Here is an 18,285-nt window from a genome sequence, read left to right on the forward strand (position 1 = left end):
AAAAAAAAAAAAAAACACGCACAGTATAAGAAAGATTAAACCATGCTATAGCATCCCATGAATACATTTTTGATCATTGTTTTCTCAGCCTCCTTAAAAGGCGCAGAATATTCCTGGTCTCTCCCATTGCAAGAGAGTGTGATTGAAATGCAGGAGGAAACAATGTCAACGCAACTGCACTGAATTTCATCCAAAGTGCACTGATATATGGTTCGTCATAAATGTGCCGACACAAAGGAGGGGTACTGATCAGGCATCGATAAGTTCGAGTATCCTCTTTGGTTTGTGATCCTCAGGGTGATCAACTTTTTAATTTTAACCCCCCCCCCCACCCCCCCTCCAAAAAAAAGAAGAAAGCAAAATGACTGAATGCGGCCATCTCTCATGCGCACTATCCCCGACAAATATAATTACAATATGGTCGTTAGTTTCAGAAAAAGGGGTGCGGTTAAATGAAAATTACTGCGTTCACATTGATCACAACTATTCCGATTTGACTGTTTAAGGTTCCTCACAGCCGAATGTCCGATGTTATAAAAATACTGCCCCGCCATCCATCGACCATAGAAAAGACTCCTAGAGAATAGCGAATAGAAAACAAGTGTGCCAATCAAAGCGTTGCCCCTCTTGCTGCTGAGTGAATAGGTGACACTGGCATGGTGAAGCTTGAGGTCTCACAGTACGACGACTCGAGAGCCCTGCAGCAGCTGCTGGTGAACAAATACATGAGAGGAAGCCGGAACCGTTTTGAAGCCCAAAAACAACATGAGAAACGTATCAATGTGTGTGTGCGTGTGTGTGTGAATGTACAAGAGAATGCATGTGAAGATGCAAGCAAGACCCAGCAGTGTGATGAGGGCAGTACTGAAGGAGGGAAGGACAGACGGGCGGGCTTCAATCAGTGCTGCGGGTGGGGGTGCTGGGCTGGTTGAGGTTCATGGTTTTGCACAACCAGCCGGCAAAGTTCACTTCCTCCACTTCGGATCGCTTGATGAATATGTGACTCTGGAGGGAAACGGCGGGGAACAGCAGTGGTTGTTAAAATGAGGGCAAATAGACAAAGGAAGGTAAATTGAGCCACTTACAATCAGCATCTTCAGATCGGCCCTTTCGGCTGGATTTTTGATCAAGCTGTAAACACAAGTTCATGAACATGACATCGCAGACCACGACGAGTTCTCAATGACGTGTAAAACAACGATAGCAATAGTGCTTTCATTATATTAAACAACACAGATTGTTCAAAAAGAAAAATAATCACCGGGTGTCCTAAACTTGGGGAGAAAAAAAACATACCCACCCAAAATAGACATAACCGAGATGCCTTGAGAGACGCCTTTAATTTGTTGGAAGACCACACTCCGAACTCAAAACACGTGACCAGTATAAAACTGCAAACGGTGCACTGGTTGAAATGAGGAAGCATTTTTTTTATGGAGAGTTTCGTGTGTACACACCCTCAAGCACCTCCCCAGCTCTCACTCGACCACTCTGTGAGACCGAGCATATGCGAGACCCAGCCGGCCGCCAACTGCTGCAGCGATATACTGTAATGTGTTTTACAAATAATATTCAGCTTTAGAATTTCACATGGCTCGAAAAAAAAAGCGCGGAGAGTGTCACCGAAATTCAGGTGCAGTCGGTCAATGGGGGGGATTGCTACGTGCCAAAAGCCTCTCAAAATATCCGCACTCTCCCACCCAAAATCGACGGTTCAATAAAAAAATAGTAAAGTACAGTAAACTGTTTGTGGAGCCTCAAAACTCAAAAGAGGGTCCCGGTTTTCCCTTGTAAGCTGTGCGGCGCTCAATCGCTTGGTGAAGCCGCCAAATGTAATTATTGCGTGATGGTCCACTTGACGACTCGCGTGTCAAGACAATAAAAGCTTCAACGACTTACCATTTTGTGACAAAGTCTTGGAAGTCATTCGTGAACACGCCGTGTGGTAGTTTAGGAGGAGGCTGGAAAAAAAAAAACACAAAAGGTCATTTAAAATAGGTCAGTATTTTTGATCCATGATAGGTTTGTACACCGTGTTTCGTCAAACCTCATTCACGATATAGTCCAAAAGTTCAAAGATGGCCATAGCGGGTCGACAGTCCATCCCGTGCGCTGTGCCAGAGATACACATGAAAACCAGTCACACTATGGACGTTGGAGCCCAAACGTAAACAAAGCCATTTTTTCCTACCGCTCACGGGCCTCCCCGGTGGTCTGGGCCTCTGCACATTGCCGTGAGGCTCTCCCTCGCTCCCGTCGAGCACAGGCCGTCCGAAGATAGCCTCCAGTTCCTTGGCGTCTGGTGGGGGGATGGGGTAGCGGCCGATGGCCAGCTCCACAAGGGACAGACCCATGCTCCATACATCCGACTGAACGGAATAGTGGGTGCCCTGCAGTCTCTCCGGCTGTTGAGGGAACACATGGTACAGTATAGACGTCAAAGGGACAGAAGGATTGGGCCAGGATGGAGACACGATTCAGCGCTAGCAGGTGGCCAGCGAAGGTTGGTGCGAAGTGGATCATGGCAGAAGGAAAGGGGCAGGCCGCGTATGGCGGGGAGACACACGACGATGTACACGCATATTGTTGAACTCGCTTCCTTTACATAGACGACAACAAAAGTGCTTTTTTGTCCACACCCCAAATTGCATTTTTCGTTACTGAAAATGTAACTGGGCCTCTTGGAAAATTCTTGCCCAAGGCTAAGGTTTTCCAAAGCGTTCTGTATTTGTGTGGAAAAACACTATTTTTGGCTCGTCTCCTTTGCATGACATCATAGTGCCGTGTCTGCCGCGATCGCTCATACATCTTCCAATTCCAAATGCCTGAGGCCATAGGTATTGTTTTGAACATCATTTGTTCGTTAGATATTTACTTTCATGGCTTTTTCAAAAAGTGCGAAAGAACTTCCAAGAGTTCAACTCTCCTGATTTTGCCAGAAATCAGTACTAGTTCCTGAGCTGGGACTGGCACTCAAAATGCCGGGTCCTTAAATCGTGTTGACGGCAGCAAACAAGTTCCGGTTGAATTTCAAATTTCAGCTTCAAACAAACTATGGCAAAGTTTTTCTTTGAAGTTTAAAATGGCTTACGCGAACTATGCATTGTGGCAAAGGTAGAACCCTGGTCGGTTTATTGCGTGAGCGAGCGGGGAGACAGTCCCACATTAGTTGTCATGACTTCTACTATGACTACATCATCTATTTCTTCTTCTACTTTCTTTTGGCGGCTGGCAAATACTTTTGATGTATTACCACAACCATCTTTAGCATGCGGTATCTGCCGCAAGGATTTACAACTGACCATGATTCGAGCTATGATTAAAATAAAAAGAAAATTGTTTCCGTAGTTTTGAGTGGAAATTTCAAATCCAACCAGAACTCATTTTCTGTAGTAATATGGGAATTTGGGTGCCAGTCCGAGCTCTAATTTAAATATATACACAAGTCGCTCCTGAGTATAAGTCGCAGGACCAGCCAAATTTTGAAAAAAATTAAATAAAAAAAAGTTATTTGCATCCAAGAGATGTGGTCATTATGGCGCATGGCCCAGTGTGAGTATATTATTAACTGTTGTTTTTTGTTGCTGTATTTATATTGAAACATGAACTTCAGAAAAACAATCAGTCCACGTGTCATCCTTTTCTTCCGTTTGTCTTTGCAGAATTGCTTTCTTGGTCCATATGGACACTCTGTTAGGGATTACAGCGCCACTTGTTGCCAGTTCAAAGGATTTATTTCGCAACACAAGGTGGGAGAAAAATGCCTTACAAAAGTTAAAGGTGTTGAGAAATAGTGGCTGCTCAATCGCGCTGTTGCTTAGTAAGTCGGAGAAGGTTTGCATAGACCAGGTGTCCAAGGGATGAAAAAAAAAAAAAAAGGGCGAGGGAGAAAGAGAACACAGTTGCCGACATATGTGCCAAAGAACGCTCTCCTGGGCACGGCCCTCGCCTCTTGGCAGGGGACTGAGAAAGAAGGTAGAGGGTGGTGCCACTCCATGTGAGAAAAGAAAGGGAAGGAAAGTGGGGATGGGGCCAGAGGAAACGGGGTGGGGGCGCAGAGCTGACTCACCGACATGTAGGAACGCGTTCCAACAAAGGAGTTGGCCATGGAATCTATGAGCTGGCCGCTCACTCCGAAGTCACACAGCTTGATCTCCCCCCGAGAGTTGACCAGAATGTTGGAGGGCTTCACATCTATGTGGCAGGTGAGGGGTGGGGTAGAAACATGAACAACAACAAGAGAAGAGAATACCTTCATATAAGGTTTTGACTTTGGTTTACGGATTCAACTTAACACAAATGAATCCACTGCTTTGAACAAGCTGTGTTTTTTCGAATGTAATTCAACTGTTACTGCAAATAGTAATGGTATACAAATATCTAACTACGGTGAAAAAACATAGACGTGAACTTGTCATACAACTTTAAGTCAACACAAATTTTATTAATATTTATTTATGTGCCTCAAAAGCTGTCTTGCCCTTCGGTGTCTGTCCCGTGTGAAATAGGAGTTGTACAGTTGAACAGCCAAGGCTCGTTGTTCACATTCCTTTGTGCAGAGAGTAATTATCACAGTTCAATAAATTCACACGCATCTGTTTGCTGGCATCTGCATTAGCTCTGTGATATCCACGCATCACTTAATACACATAACAGCTTTTTGGCTGCAAAACAAACCCACACCGTAGAGTTCATCCTCGCTGCGCAAAATGGGCAAGGAGAGCGCCGCTGCCAACTACTGGAGTGGATGTGCAATTACACTTTATTGTAGTACGCCGGGGAAAAAAGCATGTTCCCAGGGTCAAGCATCGCACCGTCAAATGTGACTAGCAGTAGTGATGGGGATATGAAACTTCCAATCCGCTTCATGAACCAGTTGTAGTATTTTTAGACTCCTGTAGATGGCACTCGACATTGGGCTGAAAGCACACCGACTTGCCATTTTTGAAACCCTTTATTTAAACCAAAAGTGCCATCTAGAGGACACGAAAATACAACAACTGGTGCATGAAGCGAATTTGAAGCTTCATTTTCCCATCACTAACTAGCAGCATTGCCTATGCAGTTACTGAAAGTCGAATGGCAACAGTAACAGATGATGTCTCATTATTATTTCTCATGGGAAACCGTTATTTCATACAGAACCATTCCAGGTGCATTTTGCCACAACTGTTTGTGATTTCACACAGCAACACGGCCTCCTGGTGTGCCGCGACAATTGCGTTCAACACAACAGGGCGGGAGAAATGGGCGTCAGGTGGTAAACGTCACGCACATGTCCTGACATTGCGGAAGACCCTTCCACGCAGGTGTTCTCCTGCCTTTTGTTACTGCTCTTATACGAACTCATAAGTTGGAAAATTGCTGTCTCCACCATTTTGGGGGCTTTTATACACAAGAATGGCATTCAACAAAAAACTTTGACAAGATGTTCGTGTGTCCCTGAAACGTCCCCTTTGAGACGTGCGACTGTCTTCCAGAAACCAAGGTCATGATCGGAGAGAGTGACGACGTAATGTTCAAGAAGAAGCGAAAGAACAAAGAGAAAAGCTAGGCGGGCGGGAGCGATGGAAGGGTACGTAGGGCGAGGTTGCTCATAATCACATTTGAGAGGCGATAATTACTGCCTGAGCTCACAAACAACTCTGTCCCGAAGTACCACTCACCCTGAGGCAAGTCGATGCGATATAGTACAGCCGCCAATACGTCATTGAAATACATGAATATTTTCACAATTAGGTGGGCAAATCAACTTTGTGTGTGTCAACTCCACTAGAATCTTTTTTTACCTCTGTGCATGATTTGGTGCTTCTCCCGCAGGTAGGCCAAACCTCTCAACACCTAGTGAGCGACAACACACAAAAATTGACGACCGTTACAAACAACTGGATTGTGTGTCCAACCCATTTGTCATTAACGCTGAGGTCAAAACAATTTGAATAAAATCCAATGGAGGCTTATAATACATACAGCTATGCTAACTTTGCCCAAAACTTCCTCCGGAATTCTCCTGGCTTCCTTGAGAACCTGGTCCAAGGATCCACCATCCTATCGAGACAAAACACTTCAATAAACAGAATGTAAGCCTTAACGCGTGTGAACCGTGTCTCGAAAGGTGTCTCACCATGTGCTCCATACAGATGCTGATCTCGCCGTCGCTGTAGAAGGCGCCATAGAAGCCCACAATATAAGGCGAGTTGCACTTGTGCAGGACTTGAAGCTCTCTGATGATCTGGTTCCTGATGGCCGGCTTGATTTCCAAGTGGATCAACTGAGACAGAGAGGAAGCAGGTGAATGCAATAAAAGGCGTGCTTGTTGACGAGGGCGAACTTGTCCGATGTGCACTTGTCCAATTTTGTTGCATCTGCACCACACAGTGAACCCAAAAAACAAAAAACAAAAAAAAAACACTTTACAGTCTGTCTATTCCTAATACCGATACCTATGGCCAGTTTGACGGTTTACCATAATTTTTAAAAAGACAAGGTTTCAATAACCACTCATACTGGCAAAGAGCTATTTGTTTCTTTTTTTGAGGGAACATCTAAGCTGGGTACAATTTGTTTGTCTGAGAGCAGGGTTCAATAAAGGAGCCGCCGCTTTGAAGCTAATTGCCTCTAATTAACTTTTTTCTCCTTCTTGTGGAGCAGTAGCATGGAGGAGGAACGAAGCAAGATGTGCGACACCGGTAACACAGATGCCTTGATGCTCTGATTAATGTACATTGCGTAAATAAATTAATTAATTCAAAACTAAGGTGCCAGCAGGTACTAGTTAGCCCCAAGAGCAACATGAGAAGCCCATGGAGCTGTTCCAGAATTGAAAATGAATTCATTGTAATACGGCGATATTTTTGCTCACAGTCATCATACCAACTAAATCTAATGTCAGCCCAGGCCCACTCCCGAGGGGAAAATCTGGTCTGGACTGAGAAAGGTGTGCTGTTCACCAGCAAGAATTAGAATTAGAATTAGAAATCCCTTTATTGTCATTGTACTCAAGTGTGCAACGAGATTAGAGACTGTCGACGTTCACTCCTACTTACCTTGCGAGCCATGACCAGACCCGAGGGCTTGTGGCGGACCTTGTTGACGACCCCTCCGTTCCCGGCGCCCAGTTCGCAGATTGGCTCAAAGTCCTCATCCTTGAGCTCCCCGACTTGTGCTTTCTGGGTGAGGAAGGCTTCCAGTCGCGTCTTCTGTTGCTCATCCAGGTCCAACTCTCCCAGCTTCTTTTGTAAGGCCTCAAAGTTTGCTCTGTAAGGAGACCAGCACCGTTACGCAAAGCTTTAGCTATTCATTTTGTGTGGCACTTGTCCTCATTAGAGTCACGAGCGAGCCGGAGCTATCCCAGCTGATTTTGGGTGAGAAGCAGGGTCCACCCTGCACTGTTTGTTAAGCAATCATTGTTGTTTATTTGGAATTGTTTAGTGATGAATAACAACGAAACAACAATTAAGCAAAATCACACAATATGGATTGGGCCAACCTTTTTGAAACTGATTCAATTTCTGGTTTGGTCACTGATTCTCTAAAGTAAAAGCAGATGCTAGCAAAAGTATTTTGATTAAACTCAACAGATAATCAGCCTGCTCGCGTGAAGGATGTCATAAATCTGAGGATTTGAACAATTTTTTTAATAAAATGCCTCTAAACAGTTACTCAATTAAAATTATTATTCATTCATTTGATAATCGATTAGTTGCCACTGGATCCATTAATTCAGGCACTGCTACAACAAGTAGTGATTTATTAAAACAATACAATTTAATGCTCTATATAATACATCAGGGACGGCTCCGGGATTTTTTTTTTCGCTACCTCTAAATGGGGGCTGAGAAAATAATTGGAAAAAATAGATTTTCAAATATGAAATAAAATGCTGGAGGGGCAAAACTGGTCCCCCCTTCGCTCCAGTGCAGTGCCAGCCCTGAACTCAATTGATTCACATGTTGGCGTGGCCTTCGATAACCTTGCTGGTTTGATCCCTCTGGATAAATTAATTGCCCACCCCTGCACTTGTTATACATGGGCTCCTCTAACGGTACTCATTTTCACCTGTATTTCACATTATTAACAACTACTGTACTTTCATGTTGCTCATGATGGAGAGCTAAGTAATGCTCGCAGCTAAACTTGTTATGAAAAAATGAAGTTTGAGAATCACCGCACCACGGCCAAGTACAACTCTGATTGGTTTTGGATGTGCAATGAAGCAAGTTTGCATGTTTTTGGAATGTGGGAGGAAACCGCAGTACCGGCTCAAGCATGCAAAGTCCACACAGCAAGGCCGGAGCCGAGATTTGAACCACAGAACTGCGCGGCAGACGGGCCAACCACGCATGCACGGTGCTGCCCGTTACGTAAAGAAACACACAGCAAAAACGATTTGGGAATCATTGTCACGGTACTCACTCAGATGTAGCGTCAGTGGTGTTTGAGGTGGTCTGCCCTTCTCCAATGGGCGTTATATTCAACGGAACCGGTTTTTTTTTTGGGGCCATCTCAGATGGGGAGGGGAAACTGTTGGAAACGTCAAATATTGTCCAGAAAAAATGGCACTTAACTGCACCAAGCCAAGCAGTTGTGGCAAAGTGGCCCTTTCCCTCGTTCGCTAGTGAGCAACAGGATCACGTCTAGGTGGCTAACGAGCTAGCTGGCTAACGTCAGCGTAAAGATGACACTTTCACGGCCGTGTCACTCGAATGTTTGGCTACAACGTAACATACCGCAGCGTTTCAAATGAACGGGTCCTTTCAATGCGTTTATAGTTTTTAAGGTGAGCGCATTTGCTTTTTGTTTGACGCTTCAATAGGGGTTATCTACCTGCTGCTAGACATTAGCCACCTAGCTAGTGCTAGCGGAAAAAGGAAGCCGCGAGACTCAGCGGCCCACCACGTTTTCCCCCGTTTAACCAACGGCAGCACCGGGGGCAGTTGCTGGTGGTCGTCTGGCGTCCCTCTGCAAGGTTACAACCGGGCTGTGGGGGGAGGGAGGGCTACGTGTCCGGGCGGCAGGGCGGCAGGGCTTTCGTCTGTGACTGCTGCGGTTGGTGGTGGTGGTCCGTCAATACAGGAAGCAGCAGACCTGCGTGACACCTACAGAGAGAGCCCTTCACTTCAGCTAGAGTACCGTGTCCAATTTGAAAAGTCTTCAAGAGAAAAAAAAACATTTAAATACAATAACCCCACAATTAAAAATTGGAATCGCACGTTTGAAGAAACCACAAAACAGACGACGCTGCTTTCTTGCTAGTTTATTAGCAAGTCAATGCCATGGGCACATTGCTACCACCTAGTGGTCACATGTGGGGACCAAAAACAAATGAGTTTGGTGTGTTCAACACTCGCATGTGAAATCATCCATTGAAATGAATGAAAATCCCACGGCGTTAATGCGTTCCAGCCCCAAATGAACAAAAGACATGTAATGTTTTTAATAACCCAACTGAATTTATTTTTTATAGCAATTTCAAAACAACCTCAGCTGAGCGTTGAGTGTTAACAATAAATTCGTAACATAAAAAAAGTCCGACAATGAAACCCCCAAGTTTTGCCGAATCTCATGCTGAGTTGAAAGCCCAAAGAATAAAAACATGTTTTAAGACGAGTTTTGAAAATGGAGAGCGAGGGGACTTGCCTAACGTTTAACGGAGGGTCATTCCAAAGCGCGATCTCCTCTGAAGCTCTGCTTAGTCCTCAGTAGCTGGCCCAAAGTTGATCCCTGTAGAACATAAGACACAATTAAACAGAATGTAAAGCATTAGTCAGTTTGTGAAACATGATTAACTCAGGCAGTTTCTTCTGGTGTGAGACCTGGCCACACGGGGGCAGTATAATACAGTCACGGAGACCCAAATGAAGCTTCACACCTGTCAACTGTTGTAATATTAGTATATAGTAATTTTTCCAGGTTGCTTATTGCATTCTAACAGTTGGCATTAACATAGCGGACTTTAAGTCAAAGTCGTTTTTTTCTTCTAAATATGCCAGGTGTCATTCTCGTTATGTTTAGTTTGACAATAAACTTCAACTGGGAGTGGAATCAACAACTTGAAGCCTTTTTCACGGGATCCCAAAGATCAGCTTTACGGCTTGTATCTCGAAAAATAAATCATGTGAATTGTTTTTCATAGTAACAATTTCATTGGTCTTGCTTCGCTCAAGATTGCATTTTTGTTCTCATATTGTAATTTTCTTGTTTTGTTCTTTTGACATTGACTTTCTATGAATTTTCGTCACCCTGTTAACCTTTCCGAAAAATCTCATTCTCGTGACATTTTTGTAATATTTTCCTTGTTACAAAAATATTCCAGGAATCGTTTTCCTCAAATTTCATCTTGTGTCATACATCTAGTATTATAAAATTGTTATATCAGTTTGGGGGCTTTTTTATTTGGTTGATTTTAGATTAAGGGCGAGTGGGGTTCAGACAATAAAATTGAACTTCCCATCAAAAATGTCTGGACCCCCAACAAAAACAAGACACCTTTTAAAGAATTTGACTTTTATTCCATACACCAATAACAGTTGTTAGAATTCCAACATTGTTCAACTTTACAATCGTCTCAAGGCTGAGCATCTGGAATTGAACCACACACCCTTTTAGTCATCACCACCATCAGGTATCCAACCCCGCTTCTTCCCTTCTGGTTTTGCCTGTCGGAACAACTGGAAGCAATTCGAGGCTTAATAATAAAATATTTAAATTTTGACTTTTAATATGAACATATAAAAAAAAAAGGACAACAAAACAAACATTTACATCATGGATTGTAGGCATCTGTCCATGCTATCTTATGCATTTACCATAAGAGATGCCACAACATATTGTCGTCACTACCAGACACTCGGCCCCTCGCACTCCAAAAAAACAAAACCCATCTGGCTCAGTTCCATAGAAGCAAACCTGCACCTGGGGGACTTCCAAGAATAACCTGGAGACAGATTGAGTGTGAGAAAACAAGTTGGAAGACCAGATTTAACTCAACGTACAACCAAAAATCCAAGACGCCTAACGAGACCCAGACGTTCACAATTTCCTTGTCCTTGTGCTGTGGCAGCTGTTAGGATGGATACTCACTACACAACGGCTTTAAAGTCATAAACAAAAGGTGTGCAAACTCCGGGTCCCAAATTAAAAGGTTTTAGCCCAACTGAACTGAAGAATTGTTGGTCGAGGGGGACGTTATTTGTATTTACTGACATGTTGGATTTAGTCGGCCAATTTCAACCCACCGCAAAATCGCACAGTCATATGAAGTAAGACAGCTCAATGCCCAAACCGCACACAAGATTCAATAAGTGAATGATGCAACCGAATAGACAGACCGTAAACGCAGGGAAAGGATAACAGCATTGGTGAATTATTTAGATACTTCCGTGTAAAGAGGAACAAGCAGAGCAGAGCGGTTTTTCTTCTGAGAACTGCCGTACTTCAACCATTTCCTGGGAGGGGATCGCCAAGTAGAAGCAAGGCGGCAGCGCTGATTCCACTCAAGATGAACTGCATAGAATGAACATTTTAAAAATACATAAAGAAAAAAAATCTCCAGTGTAAAATGGGCATCAGAAAGTCTGTCCGTTACTTGTTCTGATCAGTCTGCAGAGTGTGTAATGACTGAGGTAGTAGTTTTTTTTTTTTTTTTTTTTTAAATCTAAACAAAATCTAAATAAGGAAATGAAAGCATCACGCATTCAGGTTGCTGATGCCCTACGTTGCAAATTAAAATGGATCAAATCCTAAGAAAAAAAAAAAAAGCCGTGGGAGAGGTTTGTATCACTTTCAGATTATTCTTATGCCATCTTTTTTGCTCCACCTTTAAAGGCAAAGTCAAGTCAAAAGACGTTCTTTACAATAACATTCTATGCACCACACGAGTCTAAACAAAGCATTCTGATTAATATCGCATTTATGGAGTATGAATCAAAGATGCCAAATCCAGAAATGTGTCCATCTCAGGAGGACTGTTGCCTGAAAGCGACATCACAGCTGCTCAAGGTTCAGGCAATGAGAGCTCACCTCGTTTTCGATGTTTGGTAAAGTGACAAGCTGAGCTGTGATTGGTTGTTAGCCAAGCCTCAAGCGGCAATGTCATTTTGAGTTGACATGGCAAAAATGGCTGCCTCCATGAGATGGATAAAAATGGGTGCATTTTGCCACTGAATTCATATTCCACATACATATCCAATACCATGTTTAGACAGCGAGGCTGCATAGAACATATTGTTTAAAAAAAATAATTGACTTCTCCTTTAACTCGTCGCACAAACAGCTCAAATGGGCCAAACATCAGACGCACGGGGGGGAGGGTAATCCACTGAATTTCTCTCATTGAGGGAATTACAGTCCAAATATTCGCCGCAGGATGACGGTCAGCCACATGTGGTTGGCTTCCAGCGGTTGTGAGTCGAGTACAAACGGGAATCCTAATGACGCAAGACTGACGGTTCATTATCTGTGTGTGGAACTGCTAAAAGGCTGTGATGTGTTTTGATGATGGAGGGGGTCACTGTGTCTAGTTGTATTACTGTTCCATTCTCCGTGCTTTCAGCCCACCACCCCTTTTGTCAAATCCATTCGAGGGGGCGGGGTGAAGAGTAGCTGCGGGAGTCAGTACGCCGTGACCAAGTCCTTGTCGTAGTTGTATCGGCCCCTCTTGGTGGCGGGGCTGTCCGCGCTGTCCTCAGTGTCCTCGCTGTCGCCGCCGGCCCCGCCCCCTTCCTCCTCAGAGGACGAGTCAAGAGTCAGATCCACCACCACGCCCCCGGGCGGCGCGGCGGGCCCCGCACTGGCGACGCCCGTCGTCGCTCCAGCACCGGATTTGCCCGACAGGCTGGTGCTGCTGTGGGCCGGTGAGTGGCCGTTTGTCTCGGGAACACCTGGATTCGGGACAGGAAAGTTGGAGAAAATGGCCGTTTCACAATGGCACCATGGCCCCCTACGTCCCAGAATGCCCAAGATTGTTTTCCTCCCACCTGCAGGTAAAAAGCGTCCTCACGATAGAATCAGAATCAAAATGCCCTTTGTCATTGCACTCAGTAAGATTGGAGAGCTCCCCTCTCCAGTGCAATACAACAAATGTAATTTAATATATCAAATTAATACAAGATTAAATAAAGTAAATATGAAATTAACTTTTTAATGTCTTGCATACTTTGAGCATTCTGGGAAAAACTGCAATGTGGGAATTAGAATGAGTGTTTTCCACATACACATGTCGACCATCGGGTATTCTGGCGTGTCGCTGCGTTCTCGTTCATTTTCCTTCTCCTTGTCGTCGTTGATTGGTCGCCAGGAGCCGTCGGTTAGGTACTCGATCTCCTCGATTTCCTCGCTCGTCTCTTTCAGGATCTCAGACAACAACCTGAAACACACACACACACACACACACACACACACACACGGTCGTCGTGAGTTTCGCTAAAAAACGGCCACTCTTTTGGACCTTTTCGCGACAATGTCAATCAGTTTCCCGTAAAGGATTGTGGTCAGACTTTATGTGCTGCATGTGTGTAATTTGTGATAAAAAAAAAAAATATATATATATACAAATTCTAACTACAATGACATTAACCCCCCCCCGGAGAGCCCAGTTCCATTATTCCAATTTGCTTTAAGCCATAAAGTCTTTTTATGAACAAAATAGCATTTCTATTTGAGCTCAGTGGCATGAGCACAAGAAACTCCAGGATTATTTGACAGCAGCATCAACGTAAGTTAGTCAAACAAAAAAAGTTCTTCATCAGAGGTGGTGCAAAGAAGCATCGATAGTATTTGAAATGGGCGCAAACTCACCCGTCTATAGTGAGGAGCTCAAAAGGCGCAGGCTTGTCACACACGGGACATGTCCATGTTGGCTTCTTCTCATTCATCTGCAGGAAGAAGACGGCGTCGAAACACTGTAGATGGGCGCAGGTCAGAACTCGACACGGCACCCCGATGCGCATCTTCACCAGCTGAGGAGATGAAGAAGTAGACAAAAATGATGGCCATTGGTCATTTAATAGGGACATATTGGGGATTTTTTTTTCTTCAATGGATTGTATGCAAATCGCTAAGTTGCTTTGTGCATGAGCCAATTAGAAGGGAGAAGTTTTTTGGGTTCGTGTGTGGCGTTTATTACTTGACTATGCAAAGCGTACATTTTTTTTTTGGTTTAGTTTTACAGTAAACTCCAACTAAGGGCCGACATTTTTTGCGGGATTCCCATGGGATGAGAGTCAACTTCACCTTTAATCACAGGACTGACTGGGAGTTAAAGCTCCTACTTCTGCTTCGGGACAAGTTTTGGCTTCCTTCACCTGGACTCCCGAAGAACAGGTTTTTTTTATACAAGTGGGAAGGGGTGGGAGTGGTGCGACACAAACCCAAACAGTGGCATTAAACTGTCCACTCAGGTCGGGCAGAATAACTCATGACATGATTGTTGTTTGCACAAAGAGCGCTGTTCGCCATATTTATCATTTTACTTTTATAAATATAATTTTTTTTTTAAGACCGAAGGAGTCCAAAAACCTAAATCACAATCACATTTGTCTTAATTTATCAGCGCTAATAGAATTTCTACTATTTTGCTTCCAAATTTCATCAAGAATTTTCTATAACAGCTCAACAACAATACTCACCGGACAAATAAGAGAAACCCGGAGGCCTGTCGTGGCAATCTCACTCTCTGGGTCAAAACGTAGCTTGTCTTGAACTACAAATGCACGAAAAATCATTAGGACAGACAATTTTGACAAATGCACCTGAAAAGAAGTGCAAACGCCTAACACTTACTGCGCTCACGACAGCGCTCCGCACTCTCGACAGAGCAGAGTTTGAGCTGGCTGAAGAGGTCCGACGCCGTGAACATCCTCACTAAATAAACTGCCACCGAGTAGCGCTGAAAGCACATACGTTCAAAATAAAAAAAATCAGGATTACCCGGCAATTGACCACAAGACTCAGTGGTCGTGAACAAGGTGTGCGTAGATGCCGACCTTGCCGAAGTTTCCCCAGGTGACGGTGATTCTGTTGGTGACGGTGGAAAGATGCAACCAGGGTGTAATGTTGACAGGGCGACAAGGACGGCGAGGTTCCACGCCGGGCTTGTTCGAGGGGTAGTAGCCCTGAAGAGCAAATGTGAAACATTGTTCAAGAAACGTTATGAAAAATTACGCCAGGAATCCATTTAAGGCGCTTAAATACACAACTTGAGAAGGGAAGCAAGAAATAATGGAAACGCTCCAACATTGCATCACTAAAACACTTACAGGTTTTTTGATCAAGGAACAGATTCTACAAGAACATTAAAAGTGTTTGACTTCTTTTTTTTTTTTTTTTAATCAAAGGCAGCCATGCTTCTGTAGTTTCTGATGTACACAAGTATAACTCACCGGGACATGACAATAGGACTGGTTGACTTTGACGGCGATGTTAGGAGGATACTGGTCCTCCTGAACACCAATGGAGTCTGTGTAACATATTCTGGAAGACAGAAAGGTTCCCAACAAAAGAATGAAACTAAACATGCAGAATGACAATCATTTTCATGAAGCGATAAGTATGCACTGGTTTACAGTATTCAACTCCACCCAATGTAACACAATTCAATGGCAGTTGATTCTTACCTAAGGACCACCTGGATTGATCGAATTCCCGGACGAATTTCACTGCAATAAACAAAAGGCCTCAAGTTATACCACAGGCTCAAGGGGGCATGTTTATTTAAAACAAACAAACAAAAAAAAAAAAAAAAACTAAATGCTCCACATTCCTACCTTGCGTTTCTGATTTGGTCTGCTTGTGTTGGTGTTAACTCAAATATGCACTGACTGTCTTGCAGTTTGTCATTATTCTGGGCAACTGTCAAAACAATACATAAACAATCATCTGCTATTCACGTTGGGGTTTGGTCTCTAACTCCTACGAATGTTGAGGGTTCACCGTAGACATTTTATTGAACGGATCAAAGTGAATACTCACCGAGCTCTGTAGGTGGCAACAGTGTTTCCAAAGTCTGATAGAAGGGCAGCGGCACCAGTTTTACCTCTGGGGCCGAGTTGGCCATTGGTTTGGAGATGCCGTTGAGGTATTCAACGCCCTGAGAGGTGGCAGACGGGGCCGTGCTGAGGGATGAGTAGGAAACCGGGATGCCCTCCGGGCGCCGCGCTGCCAGCCAGGAGGACGTTCTTGGGAAACGAGACTCATACAGCTGCCGCACGTTCTTGAGGAGCTCTGGGCTGTATTCCGTCTGGACCAGCCTTAGAGCCCGGCCCACCAGGTCCTGCTTTAAGCCGCTTTTGCTGCGGCCCATGGAGGCCAGCAGCGTCTGTAGGTCGGAGACCCGGAAACTTTTGACCATGTTCTGAATTGAGAATAAAACACATTAGGAGATAGATTACATGACTGGCGAAAACAATTCCTTGTGATAATACCAATATTTAGTAAAAGAAGGGGTAAAATGTGAACGATTTAACCTTCAGTGAATTATGTAATTTACCGACATACACATCACTCAAGTTCAGTCACTGCCTTTTTAAGCCACACACATTCATAGTCGCAGACGTTACAGTGTCAGTGTTGATTATTGCGAACCTCAAGTGGACAAAAATTATAGCTGCACCACAGATATGATGGATTTATAAGCAAAATAATCCTTTGTTTCAAGCCTACTTCTAGAACCTATGGTTATTTCAAATGTTATCACCCCCCAACTTGCCTGGTTTGGTTTGCCTCAAGGTAAGAAGGGTAAATAACACAAATGTTTGGGATACTTACAGCGCGGTTTTCAACAAGCGAGACCAAATGTATGGCAGTGACGGCACTGACGAACTTTGTATACAAAGACAAAAGTGTAAACAATACGCTGAAACGCACTCTCTTGACGACTTGAACTTCACACACAACAAAACAAAACTACACTCACATCGTACAACAAACAAATTAATAACCAACACGGTAAAAAGCACCCCAAAAAAACAAAGGAAAAAAAAGTGTCGTTCTGAGTCAAAAGCCAACAAATAAAAATGAGTTTTAAGACGAGCTTTAAAGTCAGTGAATCGCGTTCATATCCTCAGTGAAATGTTACTCACGTTGCCTCTGACTCGTTAGAAGCGTTATTAACATCATGGAGAAAGTACGCGACTTCATACGTTTCGCATTAGGACAAAAACAACAAAAAAAGATCAAGCCAACGAGATTTGTTTACATCTAAGCCGTTAGCATCAGAAGTGCTAACTCGACAGCGGTGGGTAAACAACGTTGAAATACGCACAATGAACAAGCCACAAATGCAGGATATGGTTGTTCTATTTGACGAGAAAGGTACACCGTGTTTGTTCCGATCCAACGCGCCCTCACTTAAACATTAACCACAGAAGCTGCGCTGCTAGCCGGCTAGCTCTGCTGGGAAAACTGCCTTTGCGGTGCTCAATCATGACAAGCGGACGTCTTGACAGGTGCACAGCTTGGCAAACTAAGTGCGAGACACGGGAGAATATTAAATACTAGCGATTCGAAACCAATACAAGTGTGATAGCACAGACACCTCAAGTGCGTTCGGATGGCCATCATTCATTTTCGGCTTCTTCTTCTGTGGAGCCAGCGTGATGCTAGGATGCTAACGCTTCGTACTTGCTAAGTGAACTAGGTAGAAAGCGACGTTAGCAATAGAGGCTAGTCGCTTTCGCCGCGACCCTATTACGCCACACACGTAACAATACGCGCTTTAATGTCGTTTTCGCACAAAGCAGCCGAGGCTTTCGGCGTCCGTGCCGGGTGTTTGACGCACACTCCCGCGCCCGGCTTCCCATAAAGCAAAGCGAATGAGGCTCTACTTGCCATCGCCTCCACCAGTTCGGCCGCCATCTTCACGCAGCAGTACCGCGAGAGTCCCAGCCGACTGCGAGTCTTTCACCAATGGGGTGCTCAGTTGTCTTTGACTGACAGTCAAAGTCAGCCAATCGCAGAGTGGTACTCGCCGGGACCCGGAGCGCTCCTTTCTAAATGGGCGGAACCAGTGTGTTTTAAAGTTACAGTGTAACTTTTTTTAAAAATACTAAGAGACGGGTCTCCTTTCTAAATTAGGCCCCGGTGTCCACTCGTGACGTGACCCGTGACAATATTCCTATATTCACGGTTATACGGGTTTATAGTGTCGCGGTGTGGTCAAAGTGGGCCATAGCTTGACTTTGAATCTGCCGAGGACTTAAAGCGCGGGATGTCAAGTGGATGAAGTCGCATGGTGCGATGGGATCCCGTCCGAGCTAAAAAATCCACTCCGGGCTCTGGAAATGTGGA

At 44.3% G+C, this 18,285-nt stretch overlaps 2 protein-coding genes across 3 annotated transcripts; both read right to left on the reverse strand.

The window, feature by feature from the left end:
* Window positions 1-329: 329 nt before the first annotated feature.
* On the reverse strand, window positions 330-9,300 carry map2k2a (mitogen-activated protein kinase kinase 2a). Its single transcript, XM_088313279.1, has 11 exons — window positions 8,416-9,300; window positions 7,047-7,257; window positions 6,125-6,271; window positions 5,971-6,048; window positions 5,790-5,841; window positions 4,070-4,194; window positions 2,192-2,405; window positions 2,048-2,112; window positions 1,900-1,961; window positions 1,086-1,131; window positions 330-1,005 (listed from the first exon to the last, which is right to left on the reverse strand). Exons 1-11 carry the CDS (start codon window positions 8,502-8,504, stop codon window positions 895-897), a joined length of 1,200 nt encoding a protein of 399 aa, XP_088169405.1. The 5' UTR covers window positions 8,505-9,300; the 3' UTR covers window positions 330-894.
* A 1,402-nt stretch (window positions 9,301-10,702) lies between these two features.
* Window positions 10,703-17,967, reverse strand: pias4a (protein inhibitor of activated STAT, 4a). 2 transcript variants are annotated; one of them, XM_088313735.1, is made up of 11 exons: window positions 17,827-17,967; window positions 15,970-16,351; window positions 15,765-15,849; window positions 15,615-15,656; window positions 15,381-15,471; window positions 14,985-15,113; window positions 14,782-14,887; window positions 14,628-14,701; window positions 13,798-13,958; window positions 13,215-13,366; window positions 10,703-12,881 (listed from the first exon to the last, which is right to left on the reverse strand). In XM_088313735.1, exons 1-11 carry the CDS (start codon window positions 17,851-17,853, stop codon window positions 12,613-12,615), a joined length of 1,518 nt encoding a protein of 505 aa, XP_088169861.1. In that variant the 5' UTR covers window positions 17,854-17,967; the 3' UTR covers window positions 10,703-12,612. The 2 variants fall into 2 exon arrangements, with proteins under 2 accessions (XP_088169861.1, XP_088169860.1); XM_088313734.1 differs by lacking the exon at window positions 17,827-17,967 and adding an exon at window positions 17,534-17,820.
* Between the last annotated feature and the right edge of the window lie 318 nt (window positions 17,968-18,285).

This window comes from Idiotropiscis lumnitzeri, chromosome 13, assembly GCF_059441095.1.
Source record: "Idiotropiscis lumnitzeri isolate Australia: NSW breed Sydney's pygmy pipehorse chromosome 13, RoL_Ilum_1.0, whole genome shotgun sequence".
Classification (NCBI taxonomy): Eukaryota; Metazoa; Chordata; class Actinopteri; order Syngnathiformes; family Syngnathidae; genus Idiotropiscis; species Idiotropiscis lumnitzeri.

Excerpts from the sequence above, each read along its gene's own strand:
- map2k2a (XM_088313279.1), bottom strand. The coding sequence starts at position 8,504 with ATGGCCCCAAAAAAAAAACCGGTTCCGTTGAATATAACGCCCATTGGA. Across the intron at positions 6,049-6,124 it reads GCATCTGTATGGAGCACATG|GATGGTGGATCCTTGGACCA; the intron begins GTGAGACACCTT and ends TTGTCTCGATAG. Across the intron at positions 4,195-5,789 it reads GCACCAAATCATGCACAGAG|ATGTGAAGCCCTCCAACATT; the intron begins GTAAAAAAAGAT and ends CCTGCCACATAG.
- pias4a (XM_088313734.1), bottom strand. The coding sequence starts at position 17,563 with ATGAATGATGGCCATCCGAACGCACTTGAG. Across the intron at positions 15,114-15,380 it reads AGTCCTATTGTCATGTCCCG|GGCTACTACCCCTCGAACAA; the intron begins GTGAGTTATACT and ends TTTGCTCTTCAG. Across the intron at positions 12,882-13,214 it reads ATACCCGATGGTCGACATGT|GTGTTCCCGAGACAAACGGC; the intron begins GTATGTGGAAAA and ends TCCCGAATCCAG.